This window comes from Panicum virgatum, chromosome 8K (genome assembly GCF_016808335.1).
Source record: "Panicum virgatum strain AP13 chromosome 8K, P.virgatum_v5, whole genome shotgun sequence".
In the NCBI taxonomy this organism is placed as follows: Eukaryota; Viridiplantae; Streptophyta; class Magnoliopsida; order Poales; family Poaceae; genus Panicum; species Panicum virgatum.
In genome coordinates, this window is record NC_053143.1 from 32,806,328 (window position 1) to 32,825,203 (window position 18,876).

At 44.7% G+C, this 18,876-nt stretch overlaps 1 protein-coding gene across 1 annotated transcript; it reads right to left on the reverse strand.

The window, feature by feature from the left end:
* Positions 1-8,397: 8,397 nt before the first annotated feature.
* Positions 8,398-10,616, reverse strand: LOC120646263 (bidirectional sugar transporter SWEET14-like). Its single transcript, XM_039922916.1, has 6 exons — positions 10,399-10,616; positions 9,882-9,918; positions 9,582-9,792; positions 9,315-9,476; positions 9,108-9,227; positions 8,398-8,987 (listed from the first exon to the last, which is right to left on the reverse strand). Exons 1-6 carry the CDS (start codon positions 10,448-10,450, stop codon positions 8,643-8,645), a joined length of 927 nt encoding a protein of 308 aa, XP_039778850.1. The 5' UTR covers positions 10,451-10,616; the 3' UTR covers positions 8,398-8,642.
* Between the last annotated feature and the right edge of the window lie 8,260 nt (positions 10,617-18,876).

Sequence of the window (18,876 nt, forward strand, 5' to 3'; positions counted from 1 at the left end):
TCAACGTAATCAAGCCGAAGTAAAACATAACTAAAAGCCAATTAAAAGTCTATTAGAACTAAACGTTGCAAAAGAATCCTTTTAATTAAACATGTAAAGACTAACAATAATTATCAAAGCATAAGTATTAATTCAAGCTAACCAAGCATGCAAAGATTAGTGACACAGGGTACTAAACAATTAGCCTAAGCATGAAACTAATGGGCAAAGATATGTGCGCGCAAAAAAAATAAATGAGAGAAGAAAGAAACTTGCTCACGGTGCTGCTGTGTCTCACTGGGTCGTGCGTGCCTGGTGAGGCAACGCTGGCCTGCTCCACTGGCCTGCTCCTGTGATGGGCTGCGTCGCCTACCTCCTGGGTCGTTTTTTCTTTTTTATATTTAAAAAAAATCAAAATTTCAAAAATATATGTCCGTTTTGGAAAATTTCAAAAATATACCCCGGTCGCCCTATGGGGGAGGCGACAGGGCTAAAATGTTTTTTTTTCTTCAAATTTGCAACGAAGTCCCTGGAGAAAAAAAAAGACGGGGCATGTCGCCCCCAAAGGGCGACAGGGGGGGCCTGTCGCCCACCCCTCGGGCGACCAGTGGGCCCAGCCTACAGGTGCGCCAGGGGGGCCGGTCGCCCCCCCCCCACGGGCGACAGGGGGCCTGTCGCAACCCCCCCCCCCCCCCGCGGGCGACCGGGTCAGGCCACCCTATATAAGGCCTCCCCCTCATTCCCTCCTCATTTGATCTCAAAAAATCCACCAAAAATCCAAAAAAAAAGAGAGGGGTGAGGAGAAGGGAAACGGCGAAGCTCTGCCGAATTCCGCACTTGTGATCTACCGGTAACTTCCGTTTAAATTCGTTGATATTGTATAACAATTTAATTTAATGAGCAGATTAGCTGAATTAGATTTGATGCTTTAGAACACTGGTTTAGTATTACAATTTGAGTACTATTACAGACTTTTTCAAATAAAATAATTATACATTAGAATAGAATTATGACAATATCTTATTGATATTGCAGTATAAGACCATAGAATTATGATAGTACCTATATTTTTACGCATCGATTTGGTATACGATATGTGCATTGCTTAAATCATTGTTTGTTATTTGGCGCACCACACTATAGCGCTAATGTCTTCATCAGGATCAACCTACATTCCGTGGAGCAAGTGAAAAGCCACCGTACCCAAAGGAATTGATGTGCCAATGTGCTTCTGCGGTTCGTTATGCAAGTTCATGCAATCTGAGGTTTTAGGAGATGACTACGGCATGAGATTCTTTATGTGTGAGAACTACGAATATGATCCACCTAAGCGATACGGCAAAGACTGGGCCAAGATAGCAGGCCAACGTACGCTATTTTTCTCTGTGACCTAACATTGAGTTATGATTCTAACTTTTGTTGGACAAAGTCTCCTCCGGCTCTTTGTGATTTTATGCAGTGGTTCGACACCGTGCAGTCGCAGCATGCAAAGGACATTGTGGAACAAAAAGCAAGGTGGGCTGCAGAACGTTGGCACCGAATGAAGCACGAGGAACAGGAAGAAGAGAAGCGCAAGAAAGAGCAAGAAGAGATCCGCAAGAGGATGGAGGAGGTGGATCGTAAGGCGGCGGCCGAACGTGAAGCTGACAGGGAGAGAAAGCGAGAGAGGGCACGCCGTGCGAAGGAAGCCGGTCCCGAAGCAATTAGAAAGGGCAAATATCCTAGGTGCACTCAGTAGAGTAGTATCATGTAATCTCGGTATTTTACATTCCATAAGGAATGGTAGGTTTAGATGCAACAAGAAATTATCTTGTCGCGTGCATATGCCACTGCAATTAGTTGTTTATGTTTTAAGTTGAGAGCTTAACTCTGTGTGTTGTAACCTTTACCATTAATTTGCAGTTGTAGCCGGGAATCTATAAAATCTTTGAACTTGTCCTTAAAATTTTCGGAGCTTTTCATGTCACTAGAATACTAAAAGGCACACATTTTATTAATATAATAATAATAATTAAGAACTAAGAAATACATCGGGGTCTGCTACTAAAAAGCACACATTTTCATGTCACTAGAATACTAAAAAGCATCCGGAGACCTCACCTGTCGCTCAGGACGCGAAAGGGGCTGCGGTGTCTGATGCTGAGAGATCCCAAGAGGTGCTCCTCCTAGCTGTGAATACCCCAAGCACCACCTGCAATTAGAAAGCAATGTTGTGCTGTGAGTCTGCATTGCTTCCTGCGAAGGAAGCTAGGCCCGAAGCAATTAAGAAGGGCAAATATCCTAGCTGTGAAATACATCGCCGAACGCAGTAGCTGGACCGTATCCTATTTGTGATATTAGTAAATATTTAGGAACACTTGATCTAATTTTAAAGAGATTTCTACGTTACCTGCAGTTGTGTAGAACTGCGACGTTGGCCCGTGCACGGTCGATGGACACGGGAACGACGACGAGGCCTGGGACGACCCGTGGCTGTCTTTGTACTGCACACGGCTTCCCAAGTTAGCAGCCGAGATCCTGCCGACGATGATGACGACTACACGCTCGAATAGCTCAAAATAGGAATCATCATGTATCTAGCTGCCAGTACGAGATCACAAGTTGCCATTTCTCAGCACGACGATCACGGGTTCCCCAAATGTCGCATTCTTTGCCCAGACATACGTGACAAAAGACGACAACCCAATAGCAGTGCTCTTCCACCATTTCAAAAAGATGTGACAACACGGCAACCACACCGCTCACCTTCAAAGCAGTCTCTCTGGCGAGGACGACGGACCTGTCATTCTACAGCGAAGGTCTGTGGCGTGTAGTGGGGAAGGAGGCATCTAGGCGCGATCGACCGAGCGGCAGCAATGCAGTGCTGTGAGTCTGCATGCACAGAGATGCATCGAGTAGTCATTTCGAGAATCGAATCTAGCCTTTTCAGTGTTAGGTCAGATAGCCTCTTCACTGTGTTGTCATGTAGGTTTTTTAGGTGCATTACACTCCACACTCCGGGTATCAGACCTTTGTGCGCCTATAAATACTCCCAAGTTTGTGAACTCCCAGCACAACTCAAACACCAAACCTCATTGTATACCCAATGTCTGGAGGTGGGTCTAGCGGGAAGAATTACTATGATTTTGGGAAAGGAAAAGGGGGAAGAAAGGGAGACCCCATAATATGGGAGGGGCCTCTTGGACCTGATTCCTTTCCGGAACCAGTGTTTGAGTTTCCGCCACAGCACAAGAGTGAATTTACCAATGAAACTCCTCTTCGACAATACAATAACTGTAGAGAACCGTGGCCAAAATGCAGACATGGTGAGGACTGCTTAGTGCAGATGTGCACCGACGGGATGGATGGCGGTCGGCGTTTCTTTAAATGTCCACACGCATGGGTAATACTCGGTTGTTTCATTTCTTTATCTTCAATGAGACACCTTACATGAAATTTGTTTTGCAGTCTTCCGATACTCCAGAAAACTGTGGTTTTACTAGGTGGGTAGATCCTGCACCAATTGATTTTGTTCAGGAGTTCATCGAGTACCTCCAGATAAAGATCTTTGATCTGGAATGCAAGGTGAACCATTATGAGGAAGTGAGCGAGGGTAACAATCTTCAATGAGACACCTTACATGAAATTTGTTTTGCAGTCTTCCGATACTCCAGAAAACTGTGGTTTTACTAGGTGGGTAGATCCTGCACCAATTGATTTTGTTCAGGAGTTCATCGAGTACCTCCAGATAAAGATCTTTGATCTGGAATGCAAGGTGAACCATTATGAGGAAGTGAGCGAGGGTAACAAAGACGACGAAGTTGATGATACCAGCAATGCAGCCGGTTCACAGGATGAAGCATGCACTATTCCTTACTGCAACTGCCCTTGTCACAAGAAGAAGGGCCTTGCGCCTCCGGCACCACCGCCGGCACCACCTGCAATGGGTGGATACTGCGGAGAAGGCTCAACGCAGTTTGCTACGTGGGGGTACGGCTACTAGGACTACCCTAGTGCTAGTGACATGCTGTATCGTTGTGTTTGTTCTGTTTTTTTTAAAAATTACCTAAGGCATGTTAGGTTAGTTCGGAATCTGTTTACCGTAGTTTGCAACGGGTTCTGACATGCCACTGCATGTGTGATGTGTGTTTCATTATCATTGTATTATGATGTAAAATTTGATGGTTCACATTACGTAATGCATTTCTTAGTTCTTATTTCTTATTATTATATTAATTACATTTGTGCTTTTTAGTATTTTAGTGACATGAAAAAGCTCCGAGGGCCATATCCGTGCCCAGCAGAGGCCTAAGAGGGTCCGACGCCATAGGGGTGGTTAGATATATCTGATGTTTGTATCTCTGATATTTATTTATAATGAGATAGCTGTGGACCGCTTATTTATACACTTCAATGTTCGTCACTGATCACTCTCATATTTTCCATTACATACAATAGATGGTATGTTTATACTTCGATGCTCCATTACGACTAAGTATGATTCAAACTCGACATTATGTATATGTCCAGTGAATGCAAGTTAGGTACGAGACATACATACAAACATAATACAACATTAACAATACTAAATGTGAATACATCTTAAACCGATGAACATCATATATTATAGATCATTGCATGAAATCATCTATGTCGTCATCCCAGTTGACAGATGGTGGTGCTGCAGGTGGTGTAGTATGGCTCGACGAACCTCTTGGCTTTCCCTTTCTCTCTTTTCTGGATCTATGTTCATGTACAGGGGGAGGAACATCATGTGTAGGAGACCATGGTTTGGGGGGCATGAAGTCATCCATGTCGTCATCCCAGTTAACACAAGTTTGTGATGCAGGTGGTGCAACATTACTTGACGAACCTCTTGTCTTTCCCTTTGTCTCTTTTCTGATTCTAGGTTCATGTAAAGGGGGACGAATATTATGTGTTGGAGGCCATGGTTTGGGGGGCATGAAGTCATCCATGTCGTCATCCCAGTTAACACAATTTGGTGGTTGAGGTGCTGCAGCATGACTCGACGAACCTCCGGGCATCTGTTCTTGCACAGGCCAAGTACTATCACTCGAAGATCTTATCCACCTCCTTCGTTTAGTTTGCGGCATAAGTTCACCGAAGATACATACCAATTTACGGAAATTTGGTATCGTTTTGTTAATCAACTCCGTGTCCTCAGGGTAATCCTAGCATATAATTATAAAACAATGTTACTATTTCATAAATATGGATTCGAAATGACGGACGGGATTACAACTGAATGAGAGTTACCTTAATGTGCATCTCATACACCTCTGGCCGCATCCATATCTTATAAGAACTTTGTAAGAATCCAATGATATTAGGATGATTTGCTAGTTCACATACTCTCATGTATATCTTCCGACGTTCTAGCAGGTGTCCCTTTACATCTTGCGTCGTAATACCTCGAAATAATGTGAAATCTTTAAACTCTACTATTTTGGACAACACCATCTCTATCGTACCATCCGCTAACAGATCCAATTTCTTACTTATAACAAGATGGGTCATGATATCATGTATTATACTAGATTTTTCTTCGGTCCATGCAAATCCTCTACAATTGGAGGCAGCCATTGCCTTATGCTGCAATATCAATAAGGTACTTTCATAATTATATTCTAATTCATAATTAATTTAAAAACAAGTCTGTAATAGTACTGAAATTGTAATACTAAACGAGTGTTCTAAAGCACCAAATCTAATTCAGCTAATCCGCTAATTAAATTAAATTATTATACAATATCAATGGATTCATACGGAAGTTACCTGTAGATCAGTAGTACGCAATTCGGCAGAGCTTCGCCGCTTTTCTTCTCCTCACCCCTCTCTTTTTTCTGAATTTTTAGGCTCAAATGACAATGGGAATGGCGGCGAATGGCGGCCAGGGCTTATATAGGAGGGGAGGGACCCTGTCGCCCCCCCTGCATTTTTTTTTGCCCAGGGACCTCCTTGCGAATTTGAAAAAAAAAATTACACTTAGAGCCTGTCGCCCTATGGGGGGGGCGACCGGGGGGTATTTTTGAAATTTTTGAAAACGGACATATATTTTTAAAATTTTGATTTTTTTAAATATAAAAAAAAGCGCACCTCCTGGTTTGCGCGTGGGCCGCGTGCCCAATGCTGGCGCGTGGGCCGCGGGCCGGCTTGGTTGGGCCACGAGCCTTCTGGCCGCTCCAGGCACGCGAGCGCCTGCTGCTGGCGCTGGCTGCTGCTCTGCCGGACGCCGCCGCGAGCTGCCGCGCGCCGTCGGCCGCCTGCCGCGTGAGCCGAGCGCGTGCGTCGGGCGCCGCCTCGCTCTGCAGCCTCCGAGCGCGCCACAGACCCTCCCGCTCGAGCAAGCTCCTGCGCAAGAACAAACCGAGACAACACGAGGAGGAAACGAGAGGAACTTCGAATATGCAAACGCAAAATCCTCTCTCAAATCTCAACGAATCGAGATGAAATTTAAGTGGTAGGTGAGTAACTTCAAGGATTAACACATCCAAACAGAAGTTCGTGAAAATATTGAGTATCGCGAATCAAAAATCGCACAAAAAATACTCTGAAAATGGCGAAAAAGAAAAACACTTGGAATTGATAGGATGAGCACACAATTCAACTCAAATCAAAAGTCCAGAGGGCACAAAAAAGGAAGGGCATCCTTTCTCATGAATCCGTACCACAAATCTCTCAAAAATCCATCTCAAATCTCTAACTCAACTGGTCAACCGGATTGGATGGCTGTCCATCCCCTTTTCTTATCCTCCGAGTCTCCTGCAGAAGACAGAAATACTCTTATGCTATTAATTACAATAACCGCCCACGCAGGGACAAATTCGTCCAATTTTTTATAGAAATGCCGAACGGATAGGCTGCCTTCATGACTTTGCTTCGCCTTAATGCAAGCTTTGCGATGGCGACATGTGCCCTCCGCCCGGACCTTGACCGCGCCAAGTCCGCCCCCGGTTTTGAGGCCTAATCTAGTGAAACCTGTCTCCTCTGGTTCTGAGGCCAAACCAATCAAAACCTCTCACACGCCTCCGCACGACGTGACTGAATCCCCAGTTTTGAGGTCAAACCGGTCAAACCATCAATGTCAATGAGTGTCCGACCTCCCGTTGTGCCTTGACGCCTTCGAGTCGTTCGCGCGCACCAGCCGCAGGGCCGCCTACTTGACTCGCCATCGTCCTCGCCGACTTGCCGACGCCATCTTCATCACTATGTACTCTTGCTCTTCCGTGCACCATGTGGATAGCACATGACTTTGCCGGCCTCTTCAGGTCCCTCGGTTTAGGCCTACTCGCATTCACCTTTCACCGTCTTGGTCCCTCGGCAGGAATATTTCGCTTCTCCGAGCCTACTCGCGTCCATCCTTCACCACGGTCCTTCAGCACGAATCTTTCGTCTGACCTTCACCTCGCACCGTCGACCGCCATGCCGCATCCTACACCTGCACATCACGAGCCAAATGATACATCAAATCCACACAATGTTGTCAATCACTCACCATCTAAGGGTGACCACCATTGATCCTCACAATTTATGTTTTTTAATCAATAATGGTATCCGAGTTTCACAAGATATTTGGTAGGCGAAACTTCTAATAAAAATAAAGGTCTTTATGTGGTACTTAAAGAGGGGGGGGGGGTCATTCTGACAAAAGATAATCTAGCCAAATGAAATTGGAGAAGTAGTAAGAATTGCTCATTCTGCAGCTTACATGAAACAATCCATCATTTATTTTTTAAGTGCGCCAATGCTAGATTTTCGTGGACTGCGGTACATTTGCTATTTGGAATCCCTAGGTCGACAGATATCAACGTTCTGTTTGATCGTTGGTCTAAAAGGGGGAGTACTGAATACAATTCAAGCTTATTGATTGCGGCATCAGCATTACGTTGGTCTCTGTGGATAATAAGGAATGAAATAGTATTTGATAAATGTCAGCCTAACCTCTGCCAGTGGGGGCAGCTACAGCGGCTTGAAGAGCGAAGACAAGAGTTAGAGAACGCTTGTCGTCTCCTCGAGATTTTGAGTCTTCAATTGTTCTCGTCGTCTGGATGATCTTCCTCTCTTAGAATTTTGTCGGCTTGATTGACTTTCTCAAAAATTTGAATTTTAGTGTGTTTGTTTGTTTGATTGGTGCTATGACTTGTGGTCGTGTAGTCTATGGCGCTTGTGTCATGACGAGAAGTTGAGTCTTGTAATAAGTTGGCCTGATTTCGTCTCTTGAGACGAATGAAGCCGGATACACAATCTATCCTTTATCTAAAAAGAACAGCTTGACACAAAATGAATAATACTCCATCTGTTTCAAATTATAGATTGTTTTAGCAAATATAGATGCATAATTTTTGCTATGCATCTAGATATAGTGTTTATCTAGATGCATAGCAAAATCTATGTATCTAGATTTGCTAAAACGACTACAATTGAATGTAGTGATAATCAAATAAAAGGCCATGCCAAAGAAGGTGTTAGACATATACTAATAAGAAAGAAATGGAACTATTTCAAGAACAGAATAAGGACTAATAATAAAATAACAAAAGCAGCAGGATTTGGTCCCCTTTTCTTCCCTCTCGTCTGGTGGCTCACTTCCATAGACGTCTAGGTGTGTGCATCCGTACATGGGGTTGGCCACTTGGCGTTGGCGTAGCCTTCAATTATATGACTCAGACTACGCATGTGGCATCTAGACTTGATTCGGTGTTGTTGCTTCCCTTGTTCCCCGCCATCTCCAGCTCCTCCACCGACGGCTCGTCGTCCTCCTGCTTCGCCGCCTCCTCTGTCGGCGGCGACTCCACGGGGTGCACCTCGCAGGTCTTCATCTCCACGGCCGGCGCTCCAAGCTTAGCGATGGTCACGACGTGCTCGGGCACCATGACGGTATCGTCCACCGCCTCATTATCCTTGTCAGCATCTACACCCTTGGCTGGTAACCTGGGCGTCGCGTTGCAATAGAGAGCGTACAGGCCCATCTGGATGACACCGAAGGTGAAGCCGATGACATTAGGGAGCTGCAGCAGATTAAATAAAGTAGCATTTGTCAGTGATCTCTCTTGACTCTTGTCAATCTAGTAGACTAGTAGTTAGCTTGAAAGCTGCTTAAGTTGTGAAGGAAATTAAAGGTTGCTTACGGCGACGTATTTGTCCTTGATGAATAGGCCGTAGAGGAACCAGACGACGGCGCTGACGGTGAGGGAGAGGGAGAGGAAGAAAGGCATGAACTCCACGCTCCTCGTGCGCACCACCTTACGCTGCAACCACGCAATCAGTCGCCCAAAAATGTCATCAGCAGTGTAAGCAGAGACGCAAGAAAGATGGTCTGGGTTTTGTCTACTCACGATGATGCTGAGCGGGGCGACGAAGACGCTGACGGCGAAGCCGACGCAGACCCAGCCGACGAGGACGACGCGGCTGTGGCCGGCGGAGAGCAGCATCGTCAGGAGGAGGATGAGCCCGAACACGCTGACGTTCAGGAGCAGCAGGATCATGGCCGTGAACAGCTGTGCGCGGCAACCCATGGATGCATGAGCATGTCAGCTAATGCGGATATCCAAGGTATTAATAGTCGAGTAACCAGCAGGAGCAGATGGTGGCCATAGACGAACCTTGGCCTTCTTGGGCGCGTAGGCGAGGTAGATGACGATGTACAGGGTCTCGATGACGCAGCCGGCAGTGTTGATGGTGATGAGCAGGATCTCGTCGGACTTGAGCAGCGCGTAGTAGATCCACAGCATCGCGCTGAACAGCGCCACCACGTACGGCACCGACTGGAAACCTTCAGTCGACTTGCTCTTGTAGATTCGGTAGAAAGTCGGCCTGCCGCCATGACATACATGCCATGCATGTAAGCACACAGCCAAGGAAATTGAGAGAGAGAGAGAGAAGAGAGAGAGAGAGAGACTTACAGTGGGGCCAGGTAAGTCATGAAGGAGATGATGTTGCCTGCAAAAACCAACGTAAAGGAAAAAAAGGGAATAATTAGAAATGAAGCATAGAAGTTGTGAGTTGTGACATACTAAGGAGGTTCATTGCAACGATCCTATAATCATACCGATTGGGATCTTTGCATGCTTTGTGACGTCACGATACACCACTACAGGCAAAGATCACCGATTATTGACCAATTTTGTTTGGTCTTCTATTTTCTCATTTTTGGTAAATGGCCACAATCTTAATAGCAGTGACATACGAAGGTGTTTGATTAGTTTTCGTAAGGACATTGATCCTAGAAGAGAACCACTTTGGCTATGACCCATTGTAAACACATAAACTTGCACTACTGATACTAACTATTAGGGTGACATGCACATCGAAGGTGTAAATGTTCGGCTCGAAGAAGCAGATTTAAGATGAGAGTAAGAGAAACTGGAAAAATTTGCGAAATTAACAATGTCTACCGGAGTCTATTGAGAGACAACATACCAAGGAGACCAAAGGCAAAGGCCAATGGATGGTGAAGAGATAGGCCAGCCATTGAAAACTTCTGCTTTGATATGGAACTTTAACGTGCAGGCTGGCTTGTTCGTGTGTTTTAGGAGCCTTAGCTTGCTTGATCAGAGATTTATGCACCAAGATTGCAGATTGACAATACACTACTTGTCCCCTCTTCACAATGCAGAGAGGAAACCAAAACTACTTCAGTTGCTTGCCTGAAAGAATGGTCGTAGCAGAGACCTTGGAGGGGGTTTATATAGTGCTAGGAAGGAAGCACCAGCTAAAAAGGCACTGACGCCGCCTCTTGCTGTATCACCCTGGACGCCAATAGAACGCTCGGCCATTTCTTCTGATGAATAACCGCCATGAGACTGAAAAAGACAGGAAAGAAGAAAGCATCAGCATGACAGAATGTGCCGACACACATCCTCATTGCAGGGCTTCGTGACACTTTGCGAACTCCAATTTGCTGACCTAGACAGGACGGCGATATGTAAACTAGCTAGGATCCTTAGTTCTACATGGAATGAATGGTCATAGAGATCAATGGTAATAACTCCTTTATCTACGACCTATTTGTTGTATATTTGAATAACATAGTGGTAAAAAATTTTCTGTGCATATCGCGCGTAACTTCGTAAGAAAACTCCAATAGTATGCCAGCCACAAGAGTGATGACTGATTGTGTGTATGCATCACCAAGACACGTCACTGACATTATTTGTTCCTAAATGTTGGAGGTCTTGAAGAGCTAGCTAGCACTGTGTTGCTGGCCTTCCTCCGGCATTTAGGGACGAAAATTGATGCCCTCATTTTCTGTATTTTTTCCCGGTTGTGTCACTTGTTCCTAAAGTTGCTCCATGCATGCGACCTAAAGGGTCATGCGAGTTTGACTAAATTAAAGGCATAGGCTTTTAGGGGTGGACAAAGAACGGCTGGAGCTGCCCAGCTCACCAGCATAATTTAGTTTGCCTTTCACGAAAAGATCGCCGGCGCTATGTTGCGTTGCACCTGGCGCACTCCACTTTCACTTGACCTCTCTTTTGTAACCGTGTTCATCTTGGATCTCTATGGATGCGTCTCCCCGGAAATTCTACTTGTTGCACTTAGCAAGAAATGATGCCCAATTTGGACTGGCGCAGTCGGCCGCCAGCAACCGGATGCGAATTTATTAGCCATGAAAACTCTGATTTTATTCTAAAGTGAAATTTTACATTAAATAATTATAGAATTTGATGAGAGGACAAAGTTACAGCAGTTTTGGATCAACTTTTATAGAGGAAATAGTATTGATTCTTACTATGACTGTTGGAGGCTATGATCACGCTTTCATATACATGTTTGCCACAGAGATACCATATCTTGACTCGACTCCTCAATCTATGCCTGACAAATCAAACCATACTACAATTATACTTATAACTCCATTTCACTACACAAGCAGATGTACATAAAAACTTACTATCCTAGCTATTTAGGCCAAATGCATGTTTCTAGTTTGATTGCTAATAAATAGGCCAACACATCATGGCACTTTGATCGGCTATCCAGCAGAAGATCAGGCTGAGATTCAGAGAAACCGCATGTTCTTAAGAGCTGTATGCTACTCTTATTTTCTTGTGTGGCTCTCATGACTACACACCAGCCATACCAAAATAAAAAATTCAAAAATAGCATCGCTACTAATTGGGCATATATATGCAAAGACGTTGAGTGTTTCTATTTCAGCTGTTGCGTAATTGTATCATGCCAAACACATAGCGCCTAACCCATGTTTTAGTAGAGCACATCTCTCGATCGAGTTCAGCTTTTGCCTGTTGATATGATGTCCTAATTTTGCCATGTTTTGTGTGATATGATGTCCTACACGTTTAACATGCTGCCGTTTGGGATCGCACAATTTACGAGGTAATTGTGACATTTCCATAAAGGACACTGATTTAAGAAGAGGCTAAAGCAAAGCACATTGCACATATAAAAAGCTGAGATTTTCTTTTGCAGATTTGCCGGAGACAGCTGGCCTCTCGACCACAGGTCGTGGACTCGTGGTAATCGCCTCGAGCCCTCCAAATGGCTGATGAGCTCTCAACGGTTCTGATGAGTACAAAGTGCGCTCTAAAGGCCGAGCGTCGTCCGTCTCAAGCAACTTCTCCGCTGCTTCTGCGCCCAAAAGGCTGCATCGTGAAGCGACTCCAGATTTGTCTCTGAACCAGACATAAATCTTTTTTTCGACGAGCAGTAGTGGAAAATATGTTGACCCCACTAGCCTTTCAAAACCATTTGGTAATTAAGCCAAGGAAATACTAATTAATAATCTTGATTGGCATTTAACATGTGTAGATTTGCGTAGCTGCTTGATATTTCTTGTTGTTATTTGACACCATGGCGGCGAGTGCGTAATGACATTGACAATTACATCAACAGGATATTTTTTTTGCGTGACCACCATACTTGGAGTAACTTACTACAGGTACTGAGTTTAAAATGTTGAACAGTATGAATACAACTAAAACATTTAGCAGAATCTCTGTGGCAGTCATGCATGTGGAAAAATAAGTATCTTGACACTAAAGATTCCTAATAAGGGACTATACTAATTCTTGCTGGAAAATAGGCCCATGATAAAGAGGCCCATTTCGGAAATTCCAAAGCCAAGAGTGCATGACATCTAGTAGTCTCATACTGCTAGTTTGAGTTGGTGCAAGCCAACTTAAATAGTAGAGCACTCCCACATGGTTATACAGACAACAAAGAGAAGTATGGGGCTGGTTGGGCTGGTTTACACAACAGTCATAAAACGTGATAAGTATGCAGTTAATGCTATAATCCTGAGTTAAATGGGCAGTTTTAATCTGAATTATTTGGGGGATTATTACTGCTAATAAGTAGTGATTTTATAGCAAAAATGGTCAGCAATGAGCTGTCTTCTCGTCTATAAGAAGTCCTGGAGACGTCCAGGAAACAAACAAAAAACACCCACATCCTCCTCTCTCTTTTTCCATCTAGTGAACTGTGCTGTGATACCGAGCTGCTAGTTCTTGCCGGCTCTTATCCTTGGTGCAAGCCGGCTCTTATCCTTGGCGTGCACCGAGGAGAAGGGTGAGTGGTATCTCTGAGCTGCTGAGAAGGGTGAGTGGTATCTCTGAGCTGCTGCCGTGTGAAGCCTGCACAAGAGGCGACAATAAGGTTTCTGGGCAGCACAACTGCGCGACCGCTCGACTTCGATCAACTATGTTCTAGCTCTACGCTACCTAAACTACGATCTGCATTGCGTCGCTTCTTCATGAGGACGCAACACTGATCAATAAGTGCAATGGAAATTTACATGAGCTTGTCTCAACTCGTTTTGCTCTGACTTTTATTCAATCTGTTTGAGATAGCAGGAGCATTTTGTTTGTATTTTGCCTCAAATTGAAATCTGGTCCTTTCAAACGCATATATTTCCAACAATTTTAAACAGACAGTCACAAAAGCAGCATGCATGCACCTTAAAATCTGGTACAGGTTGGAACATGAGAAGGTCGATCAAACATTCCGCGGTATACTCATTTTGTAATAAGGCCTTCGTATCACTTCAACTAGTATCCATGTTCTCAGCATACATTATTCCATATTTCCAAAAGGTAAAGTATGACTAGAGAATACATTACACCTACCTCAATGCAATGCAGGAAAAAAAACTGGGCAGCCTAGCATTGGAATAACGGGTATATACATGCAACAACTTTTAATAAGCTACAAAAAATTAGCTGTTTCACCCACTACTCCAGCACCCTCCATGGCCACCGGTTTTGGGGTTGGATTTATGTTGATGGTGATGGGAGGATCCATCGCAACCGGTTCTAGAACCAGTGGTGTTAGCCCTGCAACAAAAAAAAAAATAGAGGGAGCGCTCGCACTTGCTGTGCCACCCGCACCATGCTTCCCGCGCTGCTCTCACCCACGTCGGCACCGTGCGCCTACGTCGCACCTCGCTCCACACACCGTGGCCTAGCCGTGCCCGCCGCAGTCAAAAGTAGTGAGGCCGGAGAGGGGGGGTGGAGGGCGGCGACACAGGCCGGGGATGGCCAGATCCAGTCAAGCAGACCCCGGATCTGGCGAGGAGGAGGTCGGATCCGGCCCCGACGGCCGACAGTGGAGCATCCCCGACTAGGCATGGAGGAGCGGCGCGCCACCACTACTGCTGCGCAGCTGCCGCATGCCACATGCCGTCGTATCCACAAGCCGGGCAGCGCCATAGCCCGAGCCCCGCTGCTGCACGGCCACACCCTGTGACGCGGTGCTGCCCGCGCCGGCACTGAGGAGGAGGGGAGGGATGCTGGAGATGGGGATGGGAGGGAGGAGAGGGGAAGAAGGCTGGGGAGGGGACGTTAGGGGAGTGGAGATGGGGATGCGAGGGGGAGAGGGGAAGAGCGGTGGGGAGAGGATACGGACAGAGTTAGGAGGGAAAGAATCTAAGGACAGCAGTGAGACAGAGAAAGTGAGAAGGAAAAATAGATGGTGAAGGCATCAGCAAACCGTTGGTGATAAGATGATCCCTAAATTTTGGGATGTATACTCTTGAATACTATTGATCATTAAGAATAATGGGTATTCAATGAACATCCTTGAGTACCCCTACGACCGCCCCTTTAGTTGTCTGAAGTAATTCGTACCACCATGCACAGAATGACGACCAACCTAGAGATAATGGCATGGCCAAGCGAATATGCATGTGATGAGATAGATATTCGCAATAGTATAAGGGTAGCTCTCCAGCAGCGGTCGGCTGAAAGCGCTCGAAGCACTCACATGGGGTCATGTGAGGGAGGGAGTGAGAAAGGCACAACCTTTGAGCTTTCCCACCTCCTTCCGATAGATCACCTGATCACCGTCCCTTTCTTTGAGCTTGTTCCCTTTTAATGGCCTGCCTCTGTGTCACTGTGTGGCAGAAATGTATACATGCTTATAACAATGGCTAGGAGCACTTCTGATCTGTTTCATTGGCTGCACTGGCAGCACACCTCAGGGTTAACATTTTGTGCCCTGTAAAACGGTCATGGTAATTCTTTCTAGGATTTATGAGTCTTATGAAATTTCATATTGACGACTGAAAATAGTTCTGAGAATATTTCAGAAACCAAAAATCTTGGCGAAAATTTCAAAGTGGTACAGAGATCTCAGCTGTTGAGTGTTTATTCACGAATCAAAGCCCTCAGGGTACGAATAGTAAAGGAATATGTTACCTATCATCAATTTCTCTTTTTAGGAATTAATATATTTCTCATTTTAGGAATATCTACTACCTGTTTTTTCAGCGCTTGGTGTGAATATTTCTTACAAGATGCAGTATGATATCTGCATCATGTGATGTGAACGAACGTGTAACTATACTATGAATAACATAGTGAATGTGAAACATGCCATGACTTACTGAGTAGTATTAATAAGGGAAAATCCGACAAACATCCTAGAATCCTAGAACTATCGTAAAAGTTCGATTTTCATCCTTCAACTACAAAATCGGACAATATAGGTCATCCAACTATCGAAACCTGGCAAATTAGGCCTTTGGAGTGGTTTTGAAGGTGGTTTGTATTTATTTAAAAAAATGAAAAATCTAATTAGACCTAAAAGATCAGAACTAATTAATTTTAAATCAGAAAAGTATAAAAATAGTACATTTTTTTAAAAAATGCAACCTACTATTATTGCTCCATTTGAATCTTAGTTATTCAGAAATAATAGACATAACTTCAAGCAAACAAATATGATGAATATAAGAAAATTGGATCTAAATAACTAACAATTATTGTGCCAATCGATAGGTTATGTTTTGAGAAAACTTTTGATACTCATATCGTAATATTTTGACTTAAAATGAATGACTTATGAATTTTTTTAGTTTCAAATGGAATAGTTTTAATTCTCACAAAATGGAAAACCACTTCCAAGACCAAGGGGCTAAATTTGCCCTGTTCAGCAGTTGGATGGCCCGGTTTTGTAGTTGAATAGTGAAAATCAGACTTTTGTAATAGTTTAAGGGTGTAAATCATACTTTTCCCTGCTATTAATAATTATTAATGTTTTCAATCCATCTTACATCATGCCGGACAGCCATTTTAACCAACATTATTTTCTTTTTCTTTTTTGGGGGGGGGGGGGGGGTGGTAACTAACATTATTTTCGGATGATATCTGGACACTTCAGCGAAAGTGGTTGCCTACTGTAACATATGACGTCATATCTCATATGTGTATCTTTCCTTTGTTGTTTTTCCTTTTGTTGCATCAATCTGATCCCCAACGAACCAGAAGTCACTATCCATGTTGTAAACATATAACAAATAAGGCAACAAAGATTAGTGGCCATGCTTTCACGGTTAAAGGTCATGTTACATAAGGATGGATTCGGATCTTTTCTCACCTTTTTAATTGTAGGGAGCAAATAATACATAAAAAAATCTATACAAAATTTTATTCTTATGTGTAATAATATGCTTGATAATATAAAAAAGATTAGCATAAAATTTTAAGCATATCTATTTTAAAATATTAAATTTGTTCTAAGAATTCGGATGTCTAGATCCATCCTTAGTCATGTAGCTTTCACTAGGAAAAAAATGGACGATTTCTCCAGAAAATAGTGACAACGTATGAGTTTTCATCCATATTCGAGGTAAGGAATAGAGGTTACGTGGGTGCGATACCAACAACATTGTATTAATTCTTGTTCTTGAAAGACCCAGAATACGAAGAAGCCTGTGATCAGATTATAATAATGTTTCCAAAAATTTTAATATCTTGTTGTTCTATGGAGTACAAACAAAGCAGAGTGCAGCATGATTGACTTCTTTGTCTCTCCTTAATTTTCTGTCTCGAAAAATCTCATGCACACACAGACTTCCTGTGAAATTCTTACCAAAACAGAGAACATAATTATTTTTACTTTTCACTAACTTAGAGTTAAGAGCAACCCCAACAGTCTCTGTATATCCCTTGGGTTCGGTAAAAATAAAAAATTCTATGTGAAAACGGGATCCAGCGGACTCTCTTTTCAGCTTGGTAAACCAGCCCCTTTGCTCGGCATCTTAACCGAGGGAATTAACTCTCAATCCTGCTCCTCCCATGCGTGCGCCTCCTTCCCGCGCCGCATATTCATTCCACCCTCCAGCAGCTGCCATCCCTCCGTAGCCTCCGCCGCCGACGAATCCATCGCCATGGGCTACGACAGCGCCTGCTCCACGCTCTTCATCTCGCGTCGTCTAGCCCCACGCGGGACCAGATCTGCCGATGGGCTCTTCCACCCTCGCCTCCCCCGCCGCCTGCTTCCGGCTGCTGGAGCCGTCCTTGTGTTTCTCCTTCCGGTGGCAGGCAGCACTAGTGAATTAATGGAGGCCGTAGGTGGGGCGACGGTTGCGAGAATGGACATCTCTACTAGCTCGGTCTCCGGCTCCAGCCTCGGAGCTGGCACGCAATGGTTGCTAGTGGCGGAGCTACAGCTTCCCACCGGGGTCAGCCGACCCCAACGAATTTTGAGAAAAGCAATGGAAATCACTGTTCATGATTGCTAATAATGCTTTCATGACCCCATCATTTGATAAATATGCCCGGGTGAAATTTTAAACTGGCTCCGCCCCTGATGGTTGCTAATCCTCGTGTGGGACGGCGCCGACTTCGGGGCAGTACGGGGAGTGGGAGGAGGATGTCGGCGGCGAAGAGCTCATCGGCGCAAGACAGCAAGGTGGTGGGATTGGGGTGGAGCGGCCAAAACTCAAACTCTGGGGAAGAGGATGCGCTGCTCCTCCTCGCCTCGGCGGCATCCATGGCTCCCGAGCACAAGCTCCCTCACCTCTGGTTGTGCGAGACGGTGGTGGAGGTTGGAGAGGAAGGTGGGGAGGTGGAGTGCAGCCGCGGCTTCGTATGGTTGGCGTTGGTGTAGAAGAGGTGGGAGGAGGCCATGCTGACGATGCACGACGTCGGCGGTAGGGGATTTGCAGAGGGGGAAGGGGATGGTGTAGAGGAGTAGTTGAGTATAGAGAGAAGATTTGGAGAGTCTGTTGGAGCATACCAAAATATGGAGATGGGGTGTTGGCTAAATGGATAGCGTAAATGGGAATATGGAGATGAGATTTGGTTGAGATTTGGGTAGGCTCTTGGAGTTGCTCTAAGCACTGTGAGTTTTGCCGTCCATCTGTTATGATGGTTAAAACTAAGATCATTGAAAAATTCTTAGTATTATATATGTAGTTCCCTGTGAACTAAATTTTACTTACAGTTCTTTGAGGTATCCATCGAACTTTGGCATAGCTTGGTCCTTGGTGCATATAAAAAGTTCCATTAAAAAGTCTGAAAATGTCTTTGTTTGATTAAGAGTAAAATTCACCAGAGGTCCATCAACTTGTGAGATGGTGAGGGGGCGGAGCCACCACTAGGGCAAGCTAGGGCGGCCGTCCTAGGTCCCTGTGGCCAGGCACTCATTCCCCAT

Bases quoted from the DNA above. Each gene is read 5' to 3' on its own strand.
- LOC120646263 (XM_039922916.1), bottom strand. From the start codon at position 10,450: ATGGCTGGCCTATCTCTTCACCATCCATTGGCCTTTGCCTTTGGTCTC. The intron at 9,919-10,398 runs GTATGTTGTCTC...TGGTTTTTGCAG, and splicing joins CTTTGCCTTTGGTCTCCTTG to GCAACATCATCTCCTTCATG. The intron at 9,477-9,581 runs GTTCGTCTATGG...TGCCGCGCACAG, and splicing joins ACGCGCCCAAGAAGGCCAAG to CTGTTCACGGCCATGATCCT.